This window comes from Echeneis naucrates, chromosome 15, assembly GCF_900963305.1.
Source record: "Echeneis naucrates chromosome 15, fEcheNa1.1, whole genome shotgun sequence".
Taxonomy (NCBI): Eukaryota; Metazoa; Chordata; class Actinopteri; order Carangiformes; family Echeneidae; genus Echeneis; species Echeneis naucrates.
Window position 1 is genome coordinate 1,040,886 of NC_042525.1, and position 23,187 is coordinate 1,064,072.

Below are 23,187 nucleotides of genomic sequence, written 5' to 3' on the forward strand. Positions count from 1 at the left end.
TCAGTTTTTAGAAACTGAATGAGAGTCCTGGGGGGGAAGGGGGTGTCACCTGGGGCTCTTCCTGTCAAACTTACTCACAGGGGTATTAATAACCACCCCACAGTGCAGATGGAGGGCAGGAGCACCAGCTGTTCCCTCTTCTCCTCGACAGCAAATACCGAGAGTGGCTGAGGATCCGGATCCGGATCTGAGGGGAGGGGTGGGAGTCCAGTTACAGCCGGGCTGAGATACAATCCTAGAAAGATGGAGAGAAATAAACCATCAGAAAGCACGAGGTGCTGACACAGCAGGAAGGGAAACCTCCAGGACCACCGGCCAAGACCAGGATCTGGACAGGCCAACCTCGTCCATCACCGTCCTCCTTCCTTTATGAGACCAGAACAGGTCCTTTCTCTTCAAGGTGATGAAGAAAAATTATCATCCTGATTGTCTTCCCAAAAAAACAAGTTTCAAGAACTCAATATCAGTCTGACTTCATCTAAACAGTTTAGGGTTTGTTTGGGGGGTTTTTTTGGATCGAGGTCAGAAAAACATGTTTTTCTTTCCGTTGAACTAATTCTCATTAAGGTTGCGGTAAAATGAACAAACCTGAGCAGACGCAGACGGTTATAAAATTCTCAACTTTAATCAGTTCAAAAAGTTCACAACAAATGTAACACCTCGAGAAGGGAAACCTGCCATTAGAGACCGGGTACTTATTTGGATTTTTACATTCTTTTCCTAATTAAACTCGTTGGCAATTCATTTGCTCTGTGGACAAAAAGCCTTTTGTTTATTTGGACAGAACTCAAACAGGTACAAGTGAAAAATGCAAAAATACAAAATTAAATGTAAACCCAGTTTTTATTCGTCATTTTGCTCTAAAGGTAGTGACTTGCAGCACTACTGCGTGGTAAACAATCTAAATTAGTACAATTCAAAATCTTGAAAGCCATCTGAGTTAAACAGGAGTTGTTACAAAGATGCGACCAACCAGAGCGCCCATAAATACGTCACTTCCTTAAAACGTCCCATTAATGGAGGCTCACCAATGAGCAACAATCCTCTTAGAGGAAAACAAAACGCTGATGTCGACTCGGCGACAGCACACACGCACACACACAACAAAAAGAAACAATAGAATAAAAGGAAAAAAAATGTTCCCATGGTAGTAAAGATGCTATACAATTGGGATGATATGCACATATTCAGTTTTGCTTCCCCTAAAAAAAAAAAAAAAAAAAAAAAAAATTAACCAAAAACAACAAAAAAACAAAACTCCAACAGCAAACACTTTTTTTTAGGTTAAGCAGAACTCATGAGCAACAGATGCTGACACATGACGCAGCATCTCTCAGCCTTCATTCATTATCCATTAGGTTCACATTCTCCCACAATGCCGTGGGGCACCGCGCAAGTGGTGCGTTCATCTCTGTCTGTCCGTCTCAGGTCTGAAGCATCTACACCGACGTGACACTAAACCCGCCTCAGACTATTTGTACATTTATACATTAACAAATATATGGAGGAAGGGGTGGGGCGGCAAACAAAAACAAGATGGTGGACTTGTTATAACCTCTTCATGCAGGTCTTGGGTGGGACAGAGACCAACAGATTTACGGTTCTGAGAGATTTGACATAAAAGTCCCATAGAAAAGACAGATTATGTAAAAAGGACCACAGGGCGACGCGGTAATCAGGTTCAGGTTATTGGCGTTTTGGTCAACAAACATCAGGTGGGACGGCCCGCCCTGCGGGGGCGGGGGGCCGCCACACTCAAGTGCCTCTCCTGGGTTTTGATGTGTTTGCTGTGGTTAGGGTTTGTTTGTTTGCTTGTTTGTTTGTTTGTTTGTTTGTTTGCTGTAGCAGTACTGTACAGTTGGGCGGAGCCGTCCAGCTCAGTCACACATCTCCTCCGGGATCTCGTGGGGGTTCAGGATTCCCGGGACCGACATCTGGATCTTGTGTTTCTCCTCCTGGGCCTGACGCAGCGACGCCTCCCGCTCCTCCAGGAACAGGTCGGACGTGTCCTCACCGGCAAACTCCTGAGACACAATGAGGAAACGCCGATCAGCTGATCATCAATTCATTCATCTTAGTCCAAAAAACGTCAGAAAGAAAATATCCAGATAAAAAACAGAAATCTGTTGACTTTTTGAGCCACATTAAGCCTATAAGACAATTTTTTGTTTTTTTTTTATGAATCATTCTTCAAAGCCTCTAATGCTCTAAATATCTGATTGTCTTTCTTCTGTCAACACAATAAATTCAAACATACAGGAATGATTCAGAGACTTTGACAGCTAGGCCTCTGATTGGCTGTGACATCACCCACCGGAGCCAATAGGAGCGTCCGATGTAGAGACGTGACTCTAGACGTCACAGATAAACACACACTCCGTATGACTGACTGGAAATGATTTAAATGTTTTTGTTTTAGTCGTAATTTTGTAATTATTTTCAGATTATCTGGTCAAATCCAAAAATGGCTGTCACGAACTCAAGCCCTCCATGTTGGCGGCCGGTCATGTTGGAAAACTAGTTATTTCAGGAAACAACCATCAGCAGCCAAGTATGAAGCCACTGATAACGTCTGTGAGAGGAGACAGTGGCCGGGGGGGTCAGGGTGAATCCACCATGTGGATGAAATGAGCCAGTTTGAAAGTACGACGGCCGATTTTTGAAGATCATCCAGGCCCTCACCTTAATCTGGACCAGGAAGTCCCTCAGATGTTCCTTGAAGGCGGGAATGTCCTGATTTAAGCTGAACAGTCCAGTCACAAACACCTTCACCTGAGCACTGAGCACACACAGAAAAGATCAACAAGAGCTTTACTATAGTACAGAGAGAGAGAGTGTGTGTGTGTGTGTGTGTGTGTTCACTCACTCCTGTAGATGAGGGAAAGCGGTTTTGAGCAGATTGGCCACGTACTCCTGGATGAAGACCTGGTTGTTGGTGGGACTGGCCGGGTTCAGCCCAGTGGTGATCTTTCCTTCCTCTACCAGGTTGAACATGTAGGCCAAGATGGATGCGTGCATGGTCAGCCCTGCAGGACACACACACACACACACACACAGACTTCAGTCACCTTTCTAAGACGCTGAGTCGGTCAAATGGCGGCGACTGTGAGCTCACCTGCTGTGTGTGACGTGTCGGTGACCACGGAGAAGATGTGCTGCAGGATGTCACAGAAGTATGTCTGGTAGAAGCTCTGAGCGGCAGCTTCCTCCTGGGCCACGTTCTGCAGCATGGTGTAGAGGATCTGCAGACCTGCAGGGGCACAAACAGACTCAGCTGCAGCTTCACGCCGTCCCACTGTGGGACCAGAAGCTCGAGGCGACACACCAAAGTGACCGAGAACTCTGAAGTTACATCTCACACCTGCAGTGTCTGAATTCAATCAGCTCCTGCTCTGGGTTTGTTCCTCTGTTAAAAGATGGAGTAAAGTGTGTGTGCGTGTGTGTAGCCCCACCTGTGTCAGCCACATTCCTCATGGTGTGTTTGAAGGCCCAGATGATGGAGTCCAGCACCAGTTTGAACTGGGCAGGCGGGATGGCCAGGAATGCAGGGAAGCAGTGGGAGTTGACGGCTTGGAGCAGGTAGAAGAAATGAGTCCGGTGTTCCGGATACTCCTCAAAGTTCTGCAAGGAAAACACAAGAGAGCTGTTCAATGGTGCGTTCACAGGGTGTCAGAATAATCAGAGAAACAAGCTCCCAACTGGGAGAAGTACATTTAAAACTAGAACTCAAAGAACTGACAAGAAACTTTGGTTTCTATTGTTATTAAAGTTTTTCTTTTCTTCTTCACTGTCTCTTGAAAACAGGACCTCGCCTGTGTACTGACCAAGAGTCTGATTGAACTGAAGTCTATGGGAAAATGTCCCTACTATGTTTTGCTGACAAGTTTCAGGTTTTCTTCAGTCTCACCTTGTTGATCATGTTAAGGGTGCACTCGAAGACGGCGTCAAAGATCTGGGGTATCTCGCTGGTGATGTGTCCTCCCAGCTTGTTGACAATGGTTGCCATGGTACTGAGGACCTCGGGTTCTCTGGCGGCGGGGACGTTGCGCTGGTAGTCAATGAGGACGGCGTCCAACAGCGGTGGGACAAAGTTCTCCCCAACCTGGGAGACAAGAGACGGGATGGGTGTAGAAATTAGCAGCGGTAGGTTTAAACCTACCAACTAAATCCTGCTGATAGAACCTGACTGAATCCTTTTCACACTGTCGGTCCAGTTCGGTTCTGTTGAGACTGAAAACCGATGACTGTCCATGAAATCCTGATTGAAGTGACAGTCCAGATGTTGCAGTTCTTAGTGTGTTTCTTAGCAGCAGAAAAGTAGCTAAATATTACACCAAAGCTCAACATTAATAATTAATAAAAACAGCCAAGGACACAAACGGCTTCAGGGAGACATTTGATTTCGATCTAAAAATACGACTGGATGAGCTGCACCCCCCCAATTCAGCCATTTCATTTATCATCAGAGTGTGAAGATTCACCTGGGGACACATTGCTGTGTTTATCTGTGTTGTAAGTTTAGAGAATGAGCGTCAGAAAAGTTTCCTGGTTTCTCACCATCTGAGGGTCGTTTGATCGGCTGACCCAACCTGAGATCAGTTTCAGTGTCTCCCGTTTCACCGTCCTCATGCTCCGGATCAAAGGCTGTTTTGTCACCATCTCACCTGCGCACAGAGGACACACACATTATACACACAGTGAAAACAAAACGCCCAGAAAGTGTGTGACTGAATCACTGCATCAGTGCTAATCGACCCACCCTCATGATAAAAAGAGCTGAACGGCCCTCCTTCTGATTTTAGGAACAATATTTTTACACCAAAGACAAACTGGATGTGTTAGAAGTGTTCTCATCTTAACTTACATGTTAACGGATCAGAGTGAACACACTTCCTGCTTAAGAGCCTGCAGCAGACATTTTCCGAGAAGAGACCTGTTGATGTCATTTTGTCCAAAAACTAAAGAATACTTTCCTGTGTTCAGGCTGATTCTGATAAATGTGACAAACATGAAAATTATTTTTGTTTCAGCTTCTGCATGTGAAGAAAGGCGATTTCTGTCAAAAATAAATAATTCACCGACTTAAAATCAAACATTCATGATCCTGTAAACTCGACATGCAGCCTGTTGGGTAACTGCAGCTTTGATCTGACACCGATGGAGAAAACAAACAGATGATCCCAACAAACATCACCATCCTAACACAAAGCAGCTTTCCTCTCTGCTAAACACAGACTGACTAATGAGCCACCAGAATAAGTCTGAATATTAAAAATCTACTCAGCAACAAGCGGCATGAATAAAGACAGAAGGTCTGACCTCTGACTGAAGATCACACACCAGCAATTGGAGCTGGTTACAGATTGACACCTAAACTAAACCTGGTCAGTCAGTAACCACAACATACTTTATGACATGTTAGAAGTTGGTAGTATGGATTTCAAACACACACCTCCCTTACCGTTTGTCTGGATGGCAGCAGAGATGTTCTCGCTGAGGCACTTGTAGACGTTGAGCATGTCAAGGTAGATCCGCCCCAGCTGAATGACGAAGGGGTGACCGACAGCCTTACAGGCTCTGACATTGGTCTTCAGGATGCTGCCCAGCTGTTTCACAGTCTCTGGGTCCTTCAAGATGTCCACGTTCTGATGGTGGAGAAGGATCGAACAGATTATAAATGAATACACACGCCTTGATCTGATAGCACAAAAATCAGTGAGGTGCTTGTTTTTTCATCTCTTGGTGTTTTTAAAAATGTCTCCACATGTTTGGAAGCAGTTCAGCAGCTAATTGTTTGATGAGTTACAAAAAAAAAAAAAAAAAAAAAAAAAAAGAATAGTGAATTTATTTGAAAGATCAGCAGATTAAAATTAGTGAATAAAGAAAAGATTTATAGACCTATTCCGACAGAATGAATGGACATGCAGTTTCTAAACATGAATAAAGGACAAAAGTATATTAGCCGCAAAAAGCATTAAGATGTTCAAAAAATAACGCTGACAAAAACTCAGAGTAGATCTGAATGTTTATTGTCAGCCTGATTGCTTGCAAGATTTTGCAATAGTGGAAAAATTGCTTAAGCTGTTTGCGTGTGTTTATTTTTTTTTTCCTGAGCCATTCAACTGTAAATTTGATAATATCACATCCCAACAGAGAGCTGCACAGTTAGGAAAGAAGAAAGTCGGTTTGTTAGTTGCAGCCAACCATCGTCTCACCTTCGTGGCCTGCTGGATGATGCTGTCCCACACCTGATTGGGCAGCAGCATGTATTTCTCTATGAGGTGCTCCTGAACAGCCTGATCGGTCTGAGCACCGATCATATAACCTACAGCCTCGTAGAACGTGTGAACCTGCACGTCAAGAAGAAAAGCTGTCAGCCTGTGGGTGGGTGGAGAACATGGGCTTGTTTCCAGAGCTCACAGTGCTGACCTGTTGTGGTTGGAGGTCACAGATGATGGTGTTGATATTGTTAAGGATCTCGTCGATAAAAGGCATCACCTCTCCCACCTGCACCTGGATGAAGTGGCGCCGGCACTTCTGGGCGATCTTGATGAAGGTGTCACAGGCCATATCCTGAACACCATCATGGGTCTCTGATGGCAAAGAGACCCAAAGTAGCTTTTAAAATTCAGTCTTTAGAGATTTATTCTGTTTCTAAATCAAACATTTGTTTAGAGGAGAGAGGGAGAGGATTTCTCACCGTGCATGAACTCGAACAGCTTGTTGACCACAGTTTTGAGGAACTTCCAGTGAGCTCTGAGGAAACGTGGATACTGGCCAACAATATACATGATGTTGGATGCAATGATGGCCTTGTTGTCCTTCCCTCTCTTCTGCTCACAGAGACCCAGCAGATCCTGTGACGGGCAGACGATAATTCAGGATGTGGCGACTGCGCTTGCAAAATTGTGTCAGAAAGAAACTGAAACGTCTGGAAACTTCAGTTGAATCGCTCAAAAATCCATAATGCAAAATAGAAAACATACTTTTGTAAATCTATGTCAGTCACAAAAACAGGTACATTCAACTCACAGTACAAAACATTTGATTTATTCTGCCCAAATTTTGATATATGAATGAAATCATGTGATGAAACTTGAAGTTTCATAAACAATAAGAATCTTGGTTTCCTTATTATTCATATGAACCTGAGCTCCTTCCTCTTTGTTTTTTACCTTGATTACAGTGACCAGGAACCTCTTCTCATCTTCCTCGTGCATTGCCCCGCTGATGGAGCCGATGGCCCAGCACAACGTGTTGAGGTTCTTCCAGGACCATTCAGTACCGTTCACCTGGTTGTGGAGCTTCTCTGTCATTATGCGTTCAGTGTCTGCGTAGTCCAGGTGAGTGAGGTACACTGCAGGAGGACAAAGCAGCGGTTAGTGTTGGAGAGCTAGTGTTAGAAAAGTTTTAAGGATGAGGCTGAATAAATCTGCTCTTTCTGAAGTAGAAAAAAGAAAAAAGCTCAAACCATCACAAAGCCATAAATCTCGAAAGACATGTGATCTTTATAAGTGTTCACGCTTCCATGAGCTTAATGGGGTTAAACAGTTTGTCTTTTTCTGGGTCACATCACATCAGTCTGAGTCCATCCTGATTCCCTTTGGACAGAAAACCTGGATAAAAGCCACACAGCTGCTGAATAGCAACAATCATTCAGCAACTGGGTGTACAGTTATCTCACAGCATTTTAATATTCAAAACGTATTGAGTCTCCTGCCGGACTTATCTGACCGTTGAGTATATGTGCATCTCCATATCAGAAGAAGTTTGAAAGAAAAAACAAATCAGAAGCTGGCTTATGAAGTACCACCCATTTAAAAGAGAGAAAAAGAACATACAGGCTAAGACAGTGGGGGGTGGGCTTTGTTTCTGAGCCGTACCAAGAGTTTCCCTCATGTTCTTGTAGAGGTTGATGGAATCCGTGTCCTTCATGAACTCTCTGACCACCTCTCCCTGGTCGTTCTCCACCACCAGGACCTCCTCTGGCTTCGCCATTCGACTCACCATCAGCAGACGCACCTGTCAGGGGAGATAAAAACCCTGTCAGCACATACACACATCGAAGAACTGCATCGCTTAGCTTGTACACAAGCCGATGAATGCACGGACACACACACACAAAATTCAAACGTGTCCAAGTGTTGCCTGTGTGGGTATAAATGTTAGAGGATACTATCCAACCAGGTGTTTGTCACTGGGCTGTATTCACATTCTGTGCTGTGGAAAATTAAATATTATCATGAAAGAGAAAATCAATCTGCTGTTATTTTGTTTTAGCGGCTGCTGATTTTTCTGGGACATTCTAACTGGTAACTCTGCTGGCAGCAGCTCAGCAGCCACCTGTTGGGCAAGCAGCGCCAAATGATTCTAATGTGACTGTGAGCTGAGACTCTAAAGGGTCCATAGATTCAGACCTCTGAATTTGTTGCAGCCACATCCCAGCTACAGTCACTTATCATGCATCAATAGACACACAAAAAGGGGGGCGGGGAAATCTGAAAACTGACAGTGTGTAAGTGCTGATTCTTTAACTCATTCACTAAAACTTGCATTTTGTAGCTTCTGAAACAAAAACATTTAAAATGTAAAAAAAAAAGTAAATTTTTATGCTTCCAAATGTCACATTATGGTGCCAAGATCGTTTAGAAATAAAGGTTTTAGTATCAATCCGAACTCTAGCTAGCTTTGATGCAGTCCTCCTCCTGAGTCCCCCTCCTCTCACCCTGAGCCTCGACTTGCTGGTTAGCAGCTAATAGGGTGAAGTCTGTATCGGACAGATGATTGGCTGGTGCAGTACCTTGGAGAGGACGGGCAGGTAGAGCTGTCTGCGAGGCGGCACATCGAAGTGCTGGTTCCCGGAGAGCAGGGGAGAAGTGGACGTGGAGAAGGGGCTCTCTCTGTAGAGCTCAGCCGCCAAGTGGTTCCAATACTCCAGGCAAATTTTAAAGATCTCGGTCTCCTCCACCTCGGACACCAGCAGCATGTAGTGGAGGGCCTAAAAGGAGGAACGATAACGCTCTGACAGTTGTTCGTTTTGGGGTTTTTTTTATATTTCCTCCATACCTCCCATGTCCCCGTGCCCGCTTGCCTCCATTAATGTTTCTCTGAGGTTGAGCCTCTTCTCGATGAGCTGCCCGTGCTCCTTCAGGAAGGTGCAGAGGAACAGACTGAGGTTCTGGATGAAGTTCTGCTCATCGTCTTTCCCATTGGCATATGCCAGACGGATGTTGGTGTTCAGAGGCAGCATCTAAACAGACACAGTCCAGATTAAAAGCGTTCTCCACCCCTGAGCAGGACAGAAATGTCAGCATTGATTCGTCAGCTCATCACTCACCTGTTTGAGTTGACACATGGTCAGTGTGAAAAGCGTGACGAACTGCTCCTCATACTGGCTGACGCTCACACCGGCAATCTCCGTCAAACACTTCAGTGTCACATTTCGAAACATGGGCACGTTCAAGAACTGAGAACAGTTGAAAGGTGTTTAGTTACAATCTTATTGGGTAAAATTGTGTCTCTTCTGCACATTATTTCCACACAACATTGTATGTGAGGTTGTGTTCAGACCTTATAGACCAGTGTGCTGATCAGTTTAGTTTCAAAGATGTAGCCCAGAGGAATCCAGTTGAGAAAACGCAAGAGTGTCTCCAGAGTGGCGTGGACCAGAGGGGCATTCTGGGAGTTTTCCTAAAGTGGAACCAATGAGTTGAGGAAGAGATGAAATCTAAACTGTATGACAGAAAATAAAATGTAGAGACGAACATGTGCTTACCATCACAAACTGGCACAGCTGGAAAATCTGGGAGAATTCATTGCACATACTGAGAAAGAGACAAAGACAAAGCAGCATGTTATATTAATACAGTTTAATGTGAAGAACATTCAATAATATTGTCATAATTGGCTTTGTTCTAAGACATCATGTATCCTTACTCTGTACTTTTCCACTGAACCTATGTTTTCTGTTTTGCTGCTCATGTTACACAGTGTATGTCCTTGAAGGTCCAGAATTATAAAGATAACCTGACTGGATAGAACTGGTTTGCATACAAGGAGGAAGATGAAACTTTTCTATCTTGTCAGCTACAGTAGGTCTGTTGCAGAAGATACACGAAGATAAATCTTTTATCTATTAGTTTTATTGTTAATTATATTTTGTTAAATGCTGCTACAGTATGAAAACACAAAATAAATTTTCACAGTTAGATGAAACCTGAACTTCTAATTAGAGTTGCGTCACACTTGAATCACAGATGACCAATAAATATTTAGGTAGTGAAGTGTGTGAAATGGTGAGGAGACCAGATGGAAACATACATTTTGTTTGTAGGAAACTTCAAAGTATGCCATCCGGATCCTTCCTTTTCTTTATTTATTTACATCAAGATTTGTTTCCCAGAGTTTAAGACAGCAAGTTGTTGTGTCCTCACCTGTCTTTTAGGTGCTTGGCTTTGACTTGGGTCATCTGTCCACTGGAGAAGTCAAAGACCTCTTCACTGAGCAGCTTTAGAATGACCATGTTGTTCTGACAGAGGCTCTCGCTGGTGCGACTCGCCCCCACAATGTCACTGATGAAGGTGGGCCAGTGTTTGGGCCACTCCTGCTTCAGGATCTGCACACATAGGGAAACATTTATATGTTGATGTTATATCAGTGCTCATCAGTGACATTTTCTCTGTCAAGTCTGAATATTAAAAACCGAAAGGAAGAGTCTGAAAATTGAAAAATTTCTTCTGGCAGTCTCAAGTCAAGCATGTGCCAGTTAAAGAACTAACAGCGCAGCAAACAAACAACTGGTCATGACATTAGTGGTAGTACGTGCTCAACGGTAGCACTTGTTTAAATACAACACACATTAAACACAGCCTCCTGAGGTTGCGTGTGGATCTGGAGCTCTGGTTCCTCAAGGCCAAAACAACGTTAGCTCAGCTGACGTAAGCAGTGACTCACTCGCTTTAATGCCAAGACACTCGCGTGGCCTCGGACCCAGTCGCTGATTTAAATTAAACATACACAGTGATGGCTGCAGTCACTGTGTGTGTTTCACTAGTACCAAGGCTGTTATCTGATGGAGGACTCCAGGACTCTGAGGGGTCCTGAAGTGGTTTGGATCAGAGATCAGTTCTACAGTTGAGCCTTTACAGGATTCAGCGTTTTCCTGGAGTGAAGCTGCAATTATCACAGACACTATTTGTTATGTAACATCTGGTTGTGTAGATAATGTGCGTCATTGTTGAGGACCACTAAGAGCTGTTGGTGTTTTCATCTCCACTCTTCCTCTGTCATTATGATCCTCAGTTCGACCACAAGGCCGCAGACTGAGGTGTTCAGAGAGAGTAAAGACACAATTTTATGAATTAAGAATCATGAACTTCAGACACTGATGTTTTAAGAGCCAGTTAGATTAATTAAGAGTGACATCTTCAGGAAAAAACATACAACTAAAAGGGCTGAGGGGACCAGTCAGGTGGCAGCTCAGTGCTTAAAGCCTCAGTTACACCAGACTGACCTCCACATGCAGCTACACACACAGAAACAAGCCAAGACATTAACCCCATTCAGCCCAGAGAGTGTACACTTCCAAACATCAGCTGGTCTTTAAGAGCTGTTATTCCTCCTGACGGTTCTTCCTGTTTCCTCCTTAAAGACAATCAGCTGATCTGTCCAATCTGAAACTGACTTCTGTGATAAACTGATGAACCAAGTTAGTTCAGATATGGATCAGTCTGACGCTCTGCCTGGAGCTTTGCTCTACTCAGGTGTTTAAATTTCAACAGTCGTTCAGCAGCAACACAAGGCTGCGCTCGAAAATCAGCTCGTCAACTTGTCCCTTAGTTTTGTAAACTTACCTGAACAAGGATCATGTTCAGCTTCCCGATGTACACCTTCTCTTTCTAAACAGCAAAAATAAAGAGAAGATAAATGAAAGTAAGTGATATTGGCTCCATTTCACAACACAAGCCTCCTATCATGACAAATGATAATGTAATGTGATAAAATAATAAATATATTTGGGGGTAAAAACAACAACATAATTAAAACTCTAATATTCTGATTTATAAAAGCTCCCTTTTGGTAATAAAAGTGTGTGTGTGTTTAGGACTAGTTCATTAAATCTGAAGATAAATGTCATGGATCTAATTTATTTTAACATTACAGCCGGTGGAAATCAGTGTTTAAGTTTATATGATCTTTTTTATTCCACTACAGCAAATTATGGTTTTTCAAGCATCACAACATAATTATTCCCGAGGGTCTCTTTGAAACAACAGAATGTTCTTAGGATCCTTAGACCTGAATGTGAGGTATAAGTTTGAATCCAGACACTGTGCAGAGACAAACCTCTCATCTCAATAATCTGCAGTAAATAATAGTGACAGGTCTGTGCAGTAATGTGCAGTTTCATGCTTGAAGAAGATGAAAACAGCAGAGACGTGTCTGCAGAGCTGATTCCTCAGCAGGAAGTGACAACCAGGTGGTCAGGTACAGCTGCTTTCATTTAGCTGCCATCAGCGTTTTAACTGGTGACAAACAGACCAGAATCAACCTTATTCCTTGTCCTGTGCTTTACTTTCCAAGAGACTTCCAACTTTATTTCTAGGAATTTAGTTTTCATTTTGTTCAACGCCTCACTGTCAGGATAATTTCAACACATACTTTTACTCGTGTTTGTTTTCAGCTTATATCAGGAATTAAAAAGGGAGAATACGACTTTAATGTATCTTGAAAATTCAGCTACACACAAGCTGTGTCCTAATTCATTCTGCATTTACAGGCCGAATGTGTCACAGTTGGTGCGACTCGACTGTCCCAATTCAAAGGCTCCTTTATATGAGGCTGATAAATGTGTCCTCCTTTCCCTTGGAAACAAAGGCTCCAACAGGTGGATCCTTCACAGCTTAACTTTTCCCAAGATTCATTGTGCTCCACTAGTCAAAATAATAAAACAACAAAACAAGCCAAAAGGAAGGCACATAAGATGGCATTCACTTTGGATGCATTAATTCTTGGCTGAAGGCGCAGCTTCGACTTTCTCACCTGATAATAGACTTTGACTCCACGCGTCACTAAAAACAGTGTTTTAATGCTGCATTGAAGTAGAAAACAGAGGAGCTTGCCATCTAAAATAATTATATATCAATAATACCACCAAAAGGCAGCCTTTTAAATCAAAGTGTTAGGTTTTGACATACTAAGGGCCTTAAGTCCTCAGGTTTTTATGAATGAAGTCAAAGTTGCTGCATGTAACGGTGAGGGTGGAACAGCTGATGGTGTAAAATAAAAATCCTCCGTAGACCAGACTCTCGTCTCGTTCCTGTTCATCCGTGAAGGACCAGACCTTCAGGGACCAGGCTCTCAGAAAGAAGCAGCCTCTGAATTTGAACACAGCTGCTGTGATCATCAACAGATCTGAATTTATTTCATTTCAGTCCTGAATCACTCCAGACACCTGCGTTTGTTTACTTGCTGCCTCTCACTCTGAGTGATGCGTGTTTTTAAGGCAGGTTGATTACACATCAGAGTCAGTGATTACAGGTCACAGTTTTTATTTTCTGATTCGACCCTGGGCGTCTTTTTTAACAACTCTAGCCTCCAGCTGTTGGCTGAGAAAACTGCTGAAGTCACCATCTTTGGGTTGAATGGCTCAGCACTGTGGTTGCCAGCACCACTGACTGGTACCCTGACCTAGACTGGGAAAAGTGACCGCTCACCTGATGCAACATGTAAAGAAATATGTGGGTTACAGTGACAAATACCACAGTGAGGTGAGTATTAAGAGCAGTTAAGTCTGAATCTTGATACTTAAAAATTGGTTTAATTTGTTTTGGCGATATTACAAAAGAGCTTAACGCCACATTTCGTCAGAGCGGTTTTACTGCTGTGACATTTGTCTGCCAACTTAGTTAAAAGCAGGTCCAACACCAATTCACCCATTCAGTTACACCAAAATATGTCACTCAGGCTTAGATTAAACCAAACACGAAGCTTACTCACCTCCACATTTGATGCGTCTGACGAAGTCTTGATAATGAGACCAACAACATACTTTTTAATACCTGTCAAATACACAGAGTTATCAGGAAAACAGTTAGAATTATTGATAACGCGTGCCTATCTCCACACATCCATACATGTCGGGCTGCCTGGAGCATGACTCTGTTACCCTAACACTGTCTCTGCTGGACCATGTCTAGCTGAAGGTGTGGTCCTCCATTTGGTTACTGTTGATCTGGGCTGCAACTGCCACTGAACTTCTACTGTGAAAAGGTTTGGATTGGTTCAGTGGAAGCTACATGTCACCAGGTGTTTTCACAGACAGCCAAGATCGTCAGTGTGAGCAGAGCATCTAAAAAAAAACAATGTTTTCAGCTCCCTCGCATTATTTTCTAGACAGTAGCTGAATTCAATCTGGAAATAATGTGCTGCGGTGTAGTGAGCGGAGCCGAAAACAAGGCAATACTCTGGCACAAGGGGGGAAAAGACATACTTGCCGGTCGCCCTGCACTGGGTTTGCCACTTGAACAAAATTCAGGCATCTACGGTCAGAAGTAGGGAAGTCTTAGGTCAATGGGAAAAAAATGAATTTAGAGCAAAATTGTAAGAATGGAGGGAGGCAGAATCAATGGATTTGCATATGATTTCATAATTATTTCTTTTTGCTATTCTTTTTTAAGACATTTTTAATCCCACTCCATTTTCAGATATAAAAAAAAAAATTATAATAATAATAATTCAGCAGCAGGTTAAAAGAAAAATAAATTTTGTATTAATACTAAGAAAGAGGGAAAATGTTGAGATTGTATTGGCAATTAGGTAACAATTAAAGTGTAGGTCTAAAAAAGTAGAACTCATTGTCAAAGATTTCACACAATGTGCATAATAATGATAAATGTGTGGAGCGTGACACTTTGGGCTCTTAATGCTGCCATCTCTCTTTGCCATACGGGGACTTAATGGGATTAAACTGGGAATTTTTCTTACTGTCCTACAAACAAAAACATAAACCACCAGATTAATGTGAAAGACACTGTCACGGGAACAAAAATTATCAAATGGGGCCATATTATTTCAAGGCAATGTAAGCAAGTTGAGCAATAATTCCAATTTAAGTTTCCCTACTTCTTTAAATAAACCCCTGGCTCTAAAAACAACTCCTACAGTGTAGAATCCAACCATTTAGCAGCAGCCAGTGCAGGCCATTCGAGCAGAAAACAAACCAGCATGCTTAACGGGGTATACTCCTCAACTTGGCAACAGCACGTCACAAAATTTAAATAGGCACCAACACTGACAGAACGCAAGTATTTTGTGAATTATACCGTGAAATAAGAGTTTTACCTTCACACTGATTCCTGGGGAGGATCTTCCATCTTGTTTTGATAACCGTTTCCAGAATCTGAAGAGCATAGTACTGTAACACGCAAGGAGAGAGGAGCATTAGCATAAAGCTTAAGCATGACAGTCCATAACACACACTGACATTTTTATACAAACCAAAAACAGTATGAAGTGGACCAGCCTGTAATAACTTGCATTTCTAAAAAGGACTGGATAGAACTGAACCACATCTTTCATGCAGGTTTTGTGGTATGCAGAACATTCACTTGTAGTTTGTATCTTTTTGTTTTTTTCCTTTTTACATCTATGCAAGCAGCATAAAGCTGGAACACTGCAGAAGTCCTGCTGTTTCTCCCAGCATCACACCAGACAACAAAACACAGCAGAAAAATACAACAATTCATCAAGTGGCTTTGGCTCTGATTGCTCCGAGGTTGAGCGTAATAGTCTTGAAGACATAAGAAGGTCTAAGTTAAATGTTATGTTACAGAGGCTACAGAAACAATGTAAGGTTGGGCATCAGTGCCTGGTTTTGAACTGACATTGGTTCTGGTATACAAGAAGCGGGAAACCTGCTCTTTGGTTTTGTTCGTGTAGGTAAAGTAGAAAGTGTCTGTCTACCTCACAGGTTCCTAATGTGTGAAGACTCTTATGGAGCTGATGGCCAACAGACTGGAGCTCCAGTTTAATAATAATTATTTCAAGAACAAATGTCTCGACTTTGCGGTGAAACCAAACATAATTTGGTCAGCAACGCTCACTGGAGTCCTGCTAAGATTTTATTGTTATATACATTGTTCTGAAGTACATGACTATGCAAAATAAAACGCCCATCAATGTGATAACTTTCAAGAGTAGTAAAGTCACAACTGGGGCTGCAAAATATGCAAAAACATTATATTGTAATTTTATATGGTAGCAGATATTTCTATTTGAGTTGGAACAATAATTTATGCATTTTGTTTTCACTGGGGGGGGGTGGGGGGGAAGTCAACATGACCAAATAATTTTTGCTGCTTCTCATACATAAAAAAAAAAATGCAGCTCCTACATGACCACATTCAATTTTTATTGTTCCAGAGAATTGAGAATGGAGCTGCACAAATAATGGAAATACACTGTCCAGCCCTCAAATTCACCCCGTTGGATCTAACTCATGGATTTTATGTCACCGTCACCTGAAGCAACAGTCTGATCACACACCAAACACACATTTCCATCACCGCCAGTTGTTTTCATGATGCCCCAGAATAAAAAAAAACAAAACAAAAAAAAAAAAAAAACAACAACTCTAAAACAGGGACATTTTCAAAATATAAATATTTATCTAGCTTTCCTTGCTCAAAAACATAAACCTAAAATACTTATTCTGACATGTGACTTCTGCTGAAAGTGAAGTGACGTTAATTTAATTTCAAGGCAAAGAACCAGAATCCATCATCAGTATCCAAACCAGTAAAAATCTCCTTGATACCCAACCCTAAAACATTCGAGTCGATTTTCCTGACATCAGTAAACACATTTAGTCCATGTTCAGTCTAAATCAGATCCCTTTAACTGGTGTGTCATAAGGAACAGCAAGACCAACCACAGGTTACGCCCTGTATTCATTTCTGATTGCTTGATAGTGAAGCATGAATTAATAATAAAATAAATAAAATAAATAAAATTTTAATTAAAGTTAGTTTTTGATCTAGAGTTACTTAAAGACTGTTTCAACTGTAGGGATCATCGATTCAAGATTCAATGATTCTAAAAACAATAATGAATGACATGTATTTACGATGTTATTCAAGCAGGATTAACAATGTGCTACAGACAATGGACGCTGGAAGATTAAAGGTGAAATCTCCTTACTGACACTCTGACAGGTGTCACTCGGACTGATGAATGTGTTTGGCTTCACCTTTAACTGCCACACACTTGACACAAACCACCACAAGAGGTAAGACAACTGGAATTATCGGCAGGGAAAAGTGCCGAACACTCTGCAACTTTGGTTAGCTGGCAAAAGCACACCATGAAACAGGTCTTGGCTGAAAAACTGTGGGGGGCAAAGGGGGAGAATGGTGGGGAGGGAACAGAGTCATGATCCCTACAGGTGAAATTCAGTCACCAAATAGATTTTCGCTCTACAATGGATCCTACTGACTGCCGTCTACACCCTCCCTCTGTCCAATGAAACAGATGCAATAGAAACGGATGAACAGAATTCAGTCAAAGGGAATTTAAAAAGGGTAGACCTTGTGGAGGCCTGCCGTCAAAGCCTAGCTGTGTCATGATGCACAGGATGACACACCCCTTTTCTTCCTATTACAAGCCATAAACATAATGGAACATTGTGATTAATATCAAATAGTCACAGCTTGAATTCATTACATTTTTTTTCAAATAATATAATAAATGTAGTTACTAAGAAAAAAGCCAAATATTTAAAAGTGCTTTGAAATAATGCACTTTTTAAAGTAATGAAAAAAGAGAAATGCAGAATTCAAGAGGTGTTTACCTTTTGTTTCCTCTTTTCCTCTAATGCCCCAATTTTTGGGCAAATTACAAATTTAAAAAACTAGGAAAAAAAAAATTGGTTGATACATCATGTCAGACATTAGTAATGAATGTCAGTGTTAAAAGCAATCTTACAGGCAAGCAAAAACAGAAAAAGACAAATGTCACCATTACTTTGAGGAAGTCATGTACACTCAGTGCATACATTAAGTGTCTCTGGACAATTGGAATGGGCTCAATTATCCTAAATATCATGGTTAATTTTGTTTGATGCAACTGTGAATCCAAGTATTTCTGTAGGCTGAATCACTGGGTTCACTCAATCGCAACACAGGAGGGGGGCACAATGTACAGTTATCAGTTGTGTATCAGTTATCAGTAATCTGAGAATGTCAATGAGCCATGGACTTTAATGATTTGTCAATAGGCAGTTTATTAGGGTGGTAAATCAAATAGATAAAGATGATTTGATCCTACTGGGTACTTTTTACAACTAATTGCTAGATGAGCCAAAAAGTTTCTAACTAAAGTGTTTTGATAGGACAGGAAACTAAAATTAAAAAGGAACTACTAACATGTGTCTGGAAATTTTCATGATTGTATCTAGTCTTGGGTTGTCTCTTGCAAAACTGCTGCATGCAATTCAAAGAAGAACCCCAACTTGACACATGCTGCTGACCCCTGGTCATGCAAGCATGCCAATATAACTAAAGGGGCAGGGTAACCCACTTTGTGTTTCTACTAGACATTATTGGTTATTATTGTTTTTATAAACTTATAAAAACATGTATTTAACTTCAGTTTGATTTGATTGCTCTGATTGAAGAGGACGAGTAGAAATAACAGGAGCTTGTTCACATCCTAGAGGGCCAAATGTTTAAAGGCTTATTATTTGGTATTTATAATGTACCACCAGCAGGACTTGACAGGCAAAGTCCATTGTTGGCCTGGAAGGTACAGATCCAACAGAATCTGTTTTATCAGATGGGCAGAGGTCAAGAGTTAGGGCATGGAGAAACTGCTACAAGGACTTTTTTTTTATCTGACTTCTGTTGGTCTGTGTGCATCCACAACATGCACTTAAATTGTACATACAGTTGCCTTCAATGAAAAAGATCCGCCATAAGATATTTTTTATACAATTAACATGCCATAAAGAAACCACTAAGAAATTGGGTATATTGTTTGTTCCATTATGGCTTTTTCTTTAAGACTACTTCCTCAAAGCACCAGTTAATGTCTTTCCACCAATGTTTTCTGGAGTGCTGGTGGCTTACTTTAGTATTCATGTTCTGGGAGAACTCAAGGATGGTGTCCACTCTCGTCCAAGCATCCGGGTGCTCCTTCAAGTGTGTCAGCACTTCCTGTGCCATTCTTTGCTGTAATACAAATATGATTGACACTTTAAGTTCAACACTGAGATTCCATAAAAAGATTTGAAATTGCAGCTTGGAACGTATAGCGTGTCTTTCCTAAGCCCATCGTGAGACTTTGTCAAACCAAAACAGATTTATTTTACAGGTGGAGGGAGGAATGTAGAGAACTTGTGATATTGAAACTTTATATTTGGCAGCCTTTCTAAACATTTTCTTTTAATTCAAGGTGCACAAACATTCTTAGCAAACTTTGAGTCAAGTAATTTATACAGCATGTTTTGGCTTTAAAACATACCTGTGGTCCAACCCCATGATAAAGACAGTTCACCACATTATCCAACAGGTTGATATCCAGTTTCTGGTTGAAGTCCAGCAGCTGCTGTGCTGCATGGTCTGCTAACATTGTCATAACTGCTGGCATAGAGCTCTGCAACAAGGACAGGGGGAGGGTGCATAGGACACATTCAACAGGTCATGTGAACTGTGAGTTTAGAAACAATTCCAAACAGCTGATCATGTAACAAACACCGCCCTAAACCCACCAGTCAGCCATCATTTCAGGTTCAGCTCGTGGGTAACAAAAGAAACGCATCATTGATTTTAAGGGGCAGACATTTGGCTGACGTTTGGACACAGTGCCCTGGTCACTCCCCAGGTGGAGGGACTCTGACTGCAAAGACAAATCTAAGTATTAATCGCACAGTGCGGCCTTGAACACGTTCTGTAGGTGTACAAATGTTTAAAATCTCAGTATTTTTGGCGATGTGACTGGCACCGCAATACCTCAAAAGTGGGCTGATGGTGATCTGTGAACGGCCGAGTACACCATTCATACACCCAACGTCAATGACCCCCCCAGCTTTAAATAACCGACCTAACAGGTGACTGAGTTGGAAACAAGCCGACCTTGTTCGCTCCTCTTCTCTCCGCGACCGGATTAAGGAGGTTAACGGAGACACGTGCCGAATAAACAAGGCGACGTCACGTTGTTTACATCTGTAAGTGACGGGATTCGCCCTCCCAAGACGGACACCCGATGTTAAAAAAGTGCACATAATTCAACGACTGCTGGGAAAAGTCACAATGAACCGGGTGTAAAAGGGGGCTGATGTAAACAGCGTTCATGCTTCAGCGGCGGTGCTAAACGCAGGATGCTAACATTAGCTGTCACTTGCGCTACGTTCCTAGCTAGCCGTTAGCACAAACAGTTGACATGTGGTCCGCGATTTCAACCACTCCCACCTCGGAGATCAGGAGCGCTCATCGTTGTGCTCTCCGTGGTCGTTAAACAACACTGTTTATGGGGAAGTTCGCGTTTTCTTCTGCGGCTGGACGTCCCAACAGTTAGCATATTTGTAAAAGACGCTCCGCACACACAAAGTTAACCCCTGTTAGCTGCTAACTACCTAGCAACATCAACTTGACATCCGTTCGCATCACACACAGGAGTGATGCTGCCTGCCTGTCTGTGGTGGGAGAGGCACGGATTTTAATCACACATCGCTGGCTGCAGCCTCCACAGGACGCCACGTTTAGTTGTGTTGGAGTTGCAGCACTTTGCCCGACAGCTGAACGTTAGCTAATCCTCAGAATAAAAGTGTTAAAACGCTAGCTAACGGCCGGTCGGTGGTTTTATCTCCCCTGATGCGTCTGCAGTCTGAATAAACCTGTCTCTTTTTTTCTGGAGCACAGTGACAGATATAATAACGGCCAAAACACGACACTGAACAGTATTTGTAACGGTAAAGTGGAGAAACGTTCATCACAGTTAAGGGCAGGTTTGCAGCAGCACCACCACCACCCCCACCCCCCCCACTCCTCCTCCCCTCTGCCCTCCCCGGTTACCTACCTAAAGTCCGAGGCTCTGACTGAAAAAGAGGGGCGTCTGCCTGGGAAACTACTGAATAAATTGATACCCTCGGTTATTTCGGGGGGTGAAAAATAAAAATAAAGATAAAGAAAAAGATATTTTATTCCTCCTTCTGACGCGTTGACCACCTCCGGCTCCGGCAGTGAGCGGTGGACGGAGGATGTGTGGCCGGTGAGAAACTACAATCACGGCGAAGCCAGCGACTCGTTCCTCCGGCACATTTTACGAAACGGAGCGAAGCTCGATTCACGAAGAATCCGTCAGTGTGGTATTTCTCCGGTGCTGGTGGCGGTGTGGTGGTGGTGGAGGTTGTGTTGCCTCCTCTCTCCTCCTCTTCTCTCTCTCTCGGGCAGCTAACTCCGAACCGGTTGAAACCGGTTCAGACTGGGAGATTCCATCTCGGTTTAGTTTTCAGCCGATGGCGCCGCGTAAAGTTTGGACTCGGCGTCCCGCCCACGGCGCGCTCCCATTGGACGCGGCGTCGGCGGTCGCTCCCTCCTCGGCTTCCCATTGGTCCGCCGGCCCGTCAGTCGCGTTCAATTCGCTCAAGCGCCCACGCGACTCCTCCGCCCGGACAGAAAAGGAGGGCAGGCTCGCGCGCAGAGCGGATCCTCCATGACTCCGCTCGGCCGCCGATAACTTCTGTTCTGATCATGACTCCACCTGAGGGGGGGGGGGGGGGGGGGGTAAGTTTGCACATTACTCCAATTTCTGCACATGCAGTTAAACGCTGCGTGCACAGGAGGCGTTAAAAATGAACGCAGTCTAATAATTCCACTTATGAGACTTGCAGCACTTCTCTTTTAAATTAAAATTGAATTCTAAACCTTTTTAAAGTCCGCCCCCCCCCCCCCGACACATACACATACACACACACAGCCCCACACCCCTCCCCCGGCCTTCCACTCCAAAAGTGTCTCGTTAATATTAGAACGACGTGATGAAACCGCAACTACCATTCATTTTGCCTGTTGCTCGTAAGCTGGTAATTTTCCACCAGCCACGAGTGGGAGTGGTTTACACGGGGTTAGAAAAACGACCTGCAGGAGAAATATGTTTGAACAGCATCAAAGTCATGGATGGATCTCATTTAGGTGTCGAGAGTCGGCTGCTGCAGCTGCAGACAGGAGACGTGCTGGATGACTGTGTGCATTGCTTTTTATTTTTAGAGTCTTCTTATTATTTTGCTGGTTAGGAGCCTTGCAGCAGTTTGCATTGCTGTCAATTGATGCAAACATGACAGCGTTTCTTTTTTTCTTTTTTTTTTTTTTCCTCCTTCTCTGTGGTCACGTGGTCCAGCGCTACTTGATGGAAAAATACTGGATTTGGTGTGTAGTGGAGACAGTACACAACCCAGGAAAGTCATTCAGGGAGGGTGTTTCGAAGGGCATTTGTGTCCTTTACCCAGCAACACTGTCCACCTCCTGTGTCTTTCTGTCTCTGAGACCCTGGGACACATGTCCAGGTCCATTTATGTCATTGGAAGTAGTTTTTCCTGTTCTTTCTTGTTCGTGTTTGTGTGTGTGTGCTGCTTGTGCACAGTGTGTCTGTTTTTTGTTTCTATTTAGTTGCAGTTTAAATTGGAAAACAGATGTCATGTTTAAAATGAAGGGTGTTTATCTTTCAGGTCCTGCTCTTCACAACAGACGGCATGGTGTGAGGATTTCTGACTGTAATATAAAATCGTATTTCAATCACGGTCGTATGAAGCTGCCACTTGACATCTGAAATGAGAAGTTGTGTGTCATCTCGTCTTTTCTGCCTGTGCACTGTCAGAGTCATTGTCCTTGGCTCAGCCTCAGACAGCTGGCCTCTGTCCGAGCCTTTGTTATCAACAAACAGGATTTCAAAGACTGTGTTCTTCCGTGTTGATTCCTGGATGCCGTTTGCTTTGCCCCCCGCTCTGTGACATCCCTTTAAACCTTCATTCATGCAAGAAACGAAACTGGTCAGCCCACTTTTCAGAATTATACACAAGCGTCTGATATTCCACTTACAAACGTAGTGTGTGGATTAAAAGATGCTCTTATATGTCCAATCATCTCTCTGTCCACTCAACACCACTTGGACTGTTGTGGTTTATCATTTACATGC

General features: G+C 42.9%; 1 protein-coding gene across 5 annotated transcripts; it reads right to left on the reverse strand.

Annotated features, from left to right (window-relative positions):
• Nucleotides 1–605: 605 nt before the first annotated feature.
• On the reverse strand, nucleotides 606–21,683 carry xpo1b (exportin 1 (CRM1 homolog, yeast) b). 5 transcript variants are annotated; one of them, XM_029520598.1, is made up of 25 exons: nucleotides 19,519–19,553; nucleotides 19,125–19,226; nucleotides 15,343–15,415; nucleotides 14,492–14,540; nucleotides 13,999–14,060; nucleotides 11,853–11,897; nucleotides 10,434–10,615; nucleotides 9,776–9,824; nucleotides 9,571–9,690; nucleotides 9,338–9,466; nucleotides 9,092–9,250; nucleotides 8,801–8,998; nucleotides 7,884–8,022; nucleotides 7,176–7,357; nucleotides 6,701–6,857; nucleotides 6,430–6,593; nucleotides 6,216–6,350; nucleotides 5,453–5,645; nucleotides 4,558–4,664; nucleotides 3,908–4,102; nucleotides 3,453–3,621; nucleotides 3,116–3,250; nucleotides 2,867–3,026; nucleotides 2,683–2,779; nucleotides 606–2,024 (listed from the first exon to the last, which is right to left on the reverse strand). In XM_029520598.1, exons 3-25 carry the CDS (start codon nucleotides 15,409–15,411, stop codon nucleotides 1,878–1,880), a joined length of 3,042 nt encoding a protein of 1,013 aa, XP_029376458.1. In that variant the 5' UTR covers nucleotides 15,412–15,415; nucleotides 19,125–19,226; nucleotides 19,519–19,553; the 3' UTR covers nucleotides 606–1,877. The 5 variants fall into 5 exon arrangements, with proteins under 5 accessions (XP_029376458.1, XP_029376459.1, XP_029376456.1 ...); XM_029520599.1 differs by lacking the exon at nucleotides 19,519–19,553 and adding an exon at nucleotides 17,586–17,652 and having other exon boundaries at nucleotides 19,125–19,198; XM_029520595.1 differs by lacking the exon at nucleotides 14,492–14,540 and adding an exon at nucleotides 21,073–21,683 and having other exon boundaries at nucleotides 1,878–2,024; nucleotides 19,519–19,650.
• Between the last annotated feature and the right edge of the window lie 1,504 nt (nucleotides 21,684–23,187).

What these genes read in the sequence shown, in the direction of transcription:
- xpo1b (XM_029520596.1), bottom strand. Translation starts at nt 19,644, where the DNA reads ATGCCAGCAGTTATGACAATGTTAGCAGACCATGCAGCACAGCAGCTG. An exon ending in CAGACGCATCAAATGTGGAG is followed by an intron (nt 11,898 to 13,998) that starts GTGAGTAAGCTT and finishes TTTGCTGTTTAG; the next exon opens with AAAGAGAAGGTGTACATCGG. An exon ending in GATCAAACGACCCTCAGATG is followed by an intron (nt 4,103 to 4,557) that starts GTGAGAAACCAG and finishes CTTGTCTCCCAG; the next exon opens with GTTGGGGAGAACTTTGTCCC.